At 38.1% G+C, this 6,611-nt stretch overlaps 1 protein-coding gene across 1 annotated transcript; it reads left to right on the top strand.

The window, feature by feature from the left end:
- Window positions 1–1,943: 1,943 nt before the first annotated feature.
- LOC129093148 (leucine-rich repeat-containing protein 72) lies at window positions 1,944–6,061 on the top strand. The gene is made up of 4 exons (XM_054601066.1): window positions 1,944–2,092; window positions 3,590–3,781; window positions 3,871–3,948; window positions 5,869–6,061. Exons 1-4 carry the CDS (start codon window positions 1,944–1,946, stop codon window positions 6,059–6,061), a joined length of 612 nt encoding a protein of 203 aa, XP_054457041.1.
- The last annotated feature ends 550 nt before the right edge of the window (window positions 6,062–6,611 follow it).

Genomic DNA, 6,611 nt, shown 5'->3' with positions numbered 1-6,611 from the left:
CGTATATATGCATACAGAGGGGGATGGGGCCTCACAGGGAATATTTGCCAGGGGATCTCATAAAAAGATAAGCCGGCCATGGACAGAACATCTGCATCCACTTTGTTAAAGTGGTCTTTCATAAGTCTGTGTCTAGGCATGTTTTCTATGAAGATAAGAATGCTTCATTTCTTCAAAGATCTCCTCATGCCTCATTATTTCCATTCATAAACATGATTATTTGGCACTGTAAACAAATAAAAGCATCAAAATGTATTTCAAGATTAAATCATTTGTGTAAATTAAGTTCTAACAGAATATTTTGAACAATCAGTTCATTTATTTTTTTCATTCATAGAATTTGTTGAATTCCATTTAAAAAGGGTTCATTCAACAATGTCATTGCATGCAGTAAAACAATATTTCATGTTGACATTTCTTCACTGTTCATAAGCTGTGTTATTGTTGTTGTCCCATTTTTTGGGAATGCAACACTTTCAATGTTATGAAGGTTTCATCCAGTGGGTCCTGCAAACCACAAGGTTCAGCAGCAATGTGATTATCCCCATCATGTGATCTACAGCTGGGCGTATGAAAGAGGGCCTTTTATATGAGCTGAAAGCATTTCTCAGAGGTTTGCATGCACTGAAAAGATCCACCAGATGCTCTTCAGCTCGGTAAGTCCAGATAAAACTGTGTATCTAGATTCTTGTTTTAATGTTTCACAAAGTAGGAGGACGACCTGAAATATGTGTGCAGTAACATTTGGAACAGCAGTAAATTCTGAGAATTCACCAGCAGGGTTTAATGGAAGAGAGTACTTTGCCAGTAGGTAACATGTTAAATAAACTAGCAGTTGCTCACTTACCTCACAGTGTATCATGTGAAGGCATGGTCTATGAAAAAGAAAATGTATTACAAAGAACAGCCCTGCTTTGCATATTCCTAACCTTGATAAGTAGTAACCTTAAGTTTCTCTCAGCAGTTATACTAACATAATATAATCCATAATATGTTTTAGCGAAAAGAGGCTTTCAGGTGACATAGCACACCCTGTGGCTGCAGGTCAACATGCTTTGGCCTTAGTGGCTTTGATAAACTCTTTGCTGGTTTAAATTATATAATGTTGATATTTTAATTGATTATAAAAAAAAAGAGCTTATTCACTGTGTGTTAAGTACAATTATGTCCGGTGGACTTTTCTTTTTAGAGGAAAAGTCTGATCAATCATTTATCACCTCTGTTATCTCTCTCCAAATCAACTGCTTCTTCTTTTTTGTTTCTACGTTGAACTGTGTGTTCTTGTGCTGGCTGTAAGGCTCTATTCATCCTCCTTTTACCCTTTGATCCTCCGTAACGTTGCTGCCAAATACAAATTATTTGCTACAAATTGTCAAGATAGTGAGAGACGGTTAACACTGTATCCTAGCAACGTGCACTGCCAAAATGTTTAGTTACTCATTTTATTTAAGAAGACCCACGTTTGAGGTTTCAAATAATATGAATGTGAGGTGTTTTCTTACAAAGAGAAATTACAAAGTATGAGTGATGATATGATATGATTTTTTACTTTCATTGCTGAAAGTTGTACCAACACTACAGCAATATTTTTCAGATGATCTCATTGTTACTTCCTACAGATCATAACAATACGTAGACCCAATCCTTCCATTAGTCTCTATGACAACGCATACATGTCTTTAGATTAGAACATTTGTGGCATAATTCTGCCAGGGGTAAATTGTAAATGTATTAGCCTGTATAAAATGTGTCTGGATCATTTCTATTCAGCTGAAACCAAAACATGTTAAAAATGACTCATCAGACTTTGTTTTGACTCCGTCATGTTTATTTACCATTAATTGTTTCTTTGTTCATTCAAGGTTTGATCATGACATAATCATCTGACTTCTCTCCTGATCTCTATCAATTCAAGTGAAGAAGAGCTGAGTTTTTTTTCTGTCATGGATCATCCCACCCAACCCAGCCACACCTCGAGCTTTCAGTGGCTTTCTTTTGCTTATCAAAGCCTGACAGAAATTCCCTATGAAACCATTCTACCACAGACTGACACACTGGAGGTGCTGGACCTGAGTTACAACCTGCTGGATGAGTATCCTGTACTTTATAACCAGAAGCTTAAAGACCAAACAACTACTCATTGTTCCAGTGTTTGGTTTTTAGCACTCTTGTTTGAGGAGTTTTTCATTATCTAAAACAAGGGTCAAGGGAATGTCATTAGTTTTGCAGGTATTTATTTGGTCATACGTATTGAACAAATTACCTGACAGATAAAAAGTTGGTGGATTTCCAGAGATATAACAGTTAATCTTGAATGGAACATGTTTGTGTCAACCCAGTTTAATAGTAATCGATCCAATAGTTTAATATTTAAATATTTAAAAAGAAGCATGGATGTATAAAAAAAAGCAAGATGCAGCGTAGGAGGCGGCACCCCGTTCAGTCCTATGAACGTTGCTTGGTGGCCCATGATGCAAGAAAAAAGTTTGACTTACGAGTATAGCATAACCTAGATCTTCTGATAGTCGTCCCAATATGGTGCCCATACAGCCCGAACATCAGGCCACAACCTTTGGTTCTGCCAAGTGAAGCCGATGAGGAAGTGTCTTAAAACGTGCATTCTCTCTACTGTCCATCAGGGGGGGACTCCTCTGGTTGTCTAGAACAGTGGTTCTCAAATGGGGGTACGTGTACCCCTGGGGGTACGTGAAGGCACTCCAGGGGGTACGTGAGATTTTAAAAAATATATATTTAAATTAGCATCCATTCAGAAATCCTTTAAAAATTGTTATTTAATAAATATTCAATAAAATATAAGTGTAAGTTCATAAACTGAATTTAATGCAACAATGCAATCGTCAGTGTTGACAGTTTAATAAATCAGACACTGATGGCAGAGCGCTTAGTATTACATCTTTTTTTCAACCAACAAATGCTTTGCGCTGGTTAGGGGGTACTTGGCTAAAAAAGTATTTTACAGGGGGTACATCACTGAAAAAAGGTTGAGAACCACTGGTCTAGAACTCCCCTAATTCGCATTTCACATTTCAAAAGTTGTTGTTTAAAATTGGCCTAACAGTTGAATGGAAGTAAGGGGATCAACAAGTTAGTTGGATTCATCTTTTGGGGATAATTAAAGTCAAAATTTCAAAGCAAACCTTCCAATTATTGACATGATATTTCAGTTTGAACTGAACTGGTGGAATCGATGACGTTGGCATCCCTCTAGCAATACCGCTACATGGCTTAAGACCCAAATTAAATCTTACCATGATGGAGGAAACTGACTGGTACAGTGTTTGACAGGGCCAAGAGATGGAACTAATGGTATTCATTGTGTCTGAGCTATTGAGCTGCTGTCAGTGGAACAAATGGAAGTTTATAAATCCTCAAATTATTCAATATATATATATATATATATATTCAATATATAAAGTTGTTGCTGGGTGTGTGCGTGAACACTTGCTTGAAGTCATTGTTTATACCCCTCTATATTTGTATTGACTCTATCAAGCACACATCCAGGTATATTTCCTCAGAGACTGACAATCCTGAGCAGTTTGAGTTTGCCGTGTTGTCCTTCATTCAGTCCTTATTGGAACCCGGCTCTGCTGGACCAGCTGGAGAAGCTCAGCACTCTGATCCTGGACTGCAACAACTACACATCTCACATCAAGTTCCCCTTCATGCCTAGTGTCACCACAGTGTGCATCAACAAGAACAAGATCAACAATCTGCCTGTGTTTGTGGAGGAAATCAGACGGAAGTTCCCCAACATAAAGTGAGCCTGGGTTTGTGTTATACGTTGTGTTATGTTGGGGCATATAAACACATTTATTCTTTATGCTTCTGTTTTCCTTTTATATATAGGATCCTCAGTATGATGAACAACGAGGCAGCACCTAGCTATTTCAATGGAGGAAGTCTGACCCAGTACAAAGACTACAGGTGAGCATCGACGTCCTTTCACTACCTGCTCAAGTTTGCACAGATTCAATTCAATTCAATTTATTTTGTATAGCCCAAAATCACAAATGACAAATTTGCCACAGAGGGCTTTACAATCTGTATACATGCGACATCGTCACATTGGCACAGGAAAACCCCCCTAAAAAAACCTTTAACAGGGAGAAAAAAATGAAGAAACCTCTGGGAGAGCGACAGAGGAGGGATCCTTCTCCCAGGATGGAGAGAATGCAATAGATGTCATGTGTACAGAATGAACAACATAACAGAGATACAACACATTCAATGTATATGACATAAATTATTTATATAATAAGAGTAGTAAGCAGAGTAACAAAGGAAAAAATGAAGTCTACTTATAATAACAGCAGCAATGACTATAGTGAGAAAGAACAAAGACTCCAGGGTATAAGCAAAGCCAATAAGTGTAATAGTACAGGGTAGTAGCAGTGGGTGTCAGCAGGGCCACAGCAGGAGGCAAGACCCCAGTCCAGATATAACCACGATTCATCGAAACCTGCGAGGCGAGAAAGCACAAGGACTCTGGGGAAGAAGCAAAGTCAGTAATGTGCATACATAGGACATGAATACATAAAGATGGAGGGAGAGAAGAGGAGAGAGGAGCTCAGTGTATCCTAGGTAGTCCCCTACATTCTAGGCCTATAGCAGCATATCTAGGACCAAGGTGAACCTGAGCCAGCCCTAACTATTAGTGCTATCAAAAAGGAAGGTCTTAAGCCTACTCTTAAAAGTGGTGAGTGTGTCTGCCCCCCTATTTAACCAAAATCAAAACGTCCTTTATGCAATCTGTCTATTCTTTGTTTATGAAAAACAATCTTACAGGTTTTCACTTAACTTTGAAGTCCCTTTGCCAAAACCACAAACATGGCCATGTCTATAATTTTCTTGGAATCTGGGGTAAACCATTTTACTTGTACTACACTGATGAACCCCATCTGGTTCATCAGTGCAAAAACATGGTGCTTTAATGTCCTGTGTTTTGTCAAAATTGGACTAGTGCTGTCTGCGATTAGAAAGTATGATGATTAACATATAACACTACAACACAACACATGTAAATATATATATAACATCATACAGTACAACAAATATACAATACCAACATATAAACTCAACAGAATACAGAATACTGTAAAAAATTTAAAAGTCCCTCTATGCTAACTGTTCAGATCCAGTTCATTAGCAGTATCTACTTGTTTGCTACAACAGGTGCATCAGAGTATCCATTTTCGGATTACTGAACAGTTACTTAAGGAGACACGTACGAATAAAGTAAAGACTCAAAATGACCACAAAGAAACATAACAACTTCAAAGGGACATAGGATCATGAATAGGGGCAAAACAACTATGAAGAGACTGAAATGACTATAAAGAGACCCAAAATGACTACAAAGAGACCCAAAATGACCACAAAGACACACAAAACAACAACAAAGCGAATCAAAACAACTTCATAGAGACACAAAACGGCAAATAAAGACACTCAAAATGACTACAATGAGACTCAAAATGAGAATAAAGAGAAAACCACAGAAATGTGCAACTACTGCAAAGAGATTCAAAACAACAACAAAAGAGGCTAAACTCTTAAGCCTTTTTTTTTCCCTCCTTTGTAGGAAAGTGGTGGGGCCTTTGGCATGTCTGTGCCCACTGGCCCATGATCTTGTAATCAGCCCATGAATGAACCTTTTAAGTCACAACCATACCAGCAGTAAATCTTATTCAATATGCACTCTGTAACATTAGCCCTGTGCATTATCTCATTTTGTAAAACATGTGTAATGTTATCTGACCCCATTGTGTGTGAAAATGTTTACACCCATACGAAGTTCCCACTCTAAGTTTGTTGTTGATTTTTTCCTGACCTTTGCCTCCTTAGACAGTATGTCATCAGTCAGATCCCAGGCCTGGAGATTCTGGATGACACTGAGGTCCTGGATAAGGAGAGAGTTCAGGCTAGAAAAACCTACAGGGTGCAGCAGAGCAGTCACAGCAGCAGAAAGAGGAAGGAGGCCTCGTCAAAGAAACACACACATATGCAGAAAAAGACAAATACTGTCACAACACAATAGGATATACCAAGTCTTTGAACCCTTCCCTTAAAATCACACCTTCAATGCTGCGTTGTCAACATTACGATACACTTTATCTATAAGTTTCATTATATATTTAAAGCTATGTGATGTTGAGTTGAATATTCTAATCAAACACCATGTTTTATAGAGCTGCACTATTAAATTAAAAAAAGGAAATATTCTACTTGTGTTTGTGCATCATTTTTGACACCAAACTCAGCCTGTGGTACTTGACAGCCTTGGAAATTTAAATTGTTAAATGATCTATTAAACACTGAGTTCTGTGTGTTTAACGGTGCTTGTTCATTGAAGTTAAAGCTGCGATGGCTGCAACAGGCAGCACTTTTAAATATCTGTCATTAATTATTCTGATGGTATTTTTTTGTAGACAGATAAGACAATACTTGATAAAGTTGGTGCATTCTCGTTTACAGCCCACAAATCGCAGGGTCCCTGTGTGGGATGCTGAGGGGGATGGAGCTGAAGCTGCATGCATTGTTAGTGTCATCTTTGGTGCTACCACTAAGGGGAGTCAAAGTCAAACAGA

This window comes from Anoplopoma fimbria, chromosome 7 (genome assembly GCF_027596085.1).
Source record: "Anoplopoma fimbria isolate UVic2021 breed Golden Eagle Sablefish chromosome 7, Afim_UVic_2022, whole genome shotgun sequence".
Classification (NCBI taxonomy): domain Eukaryota; kingdom Metazoa; phylum Chordata; class Actinopteri; order Perciformes; family Anoplopomatidae; genus Anoplopoma; species Anoplopoma fimbria.
Note: the sequence above shows the minus strand (reverse complement) of the source record. Positions and strands in the feature narration are given on the sequence as shown.

Coding starts and splice junctions, on each gene's coding strand:
- LOC129093148 (XM_054601066.1), top strand. CDS start 1,944: ATGGATCATCCCACCCAACCCAGCCACACCTCGAGCTTTCAGTGGCTT. Junction 2,093..3,589: donor AGTTACAACCTGCTGGATGA/GTATCCTGTACT, acceptor TCCTTCATTCAG/TCCTTATTGGAACCCGGCTC. Junction 3,949..5,868: donor ACCCAGTACAAAGACTACAG/GTGAGCATCGAC, acceptor TTGCCTCCTTAG/ACAGTATGTCATCAGTCAGA.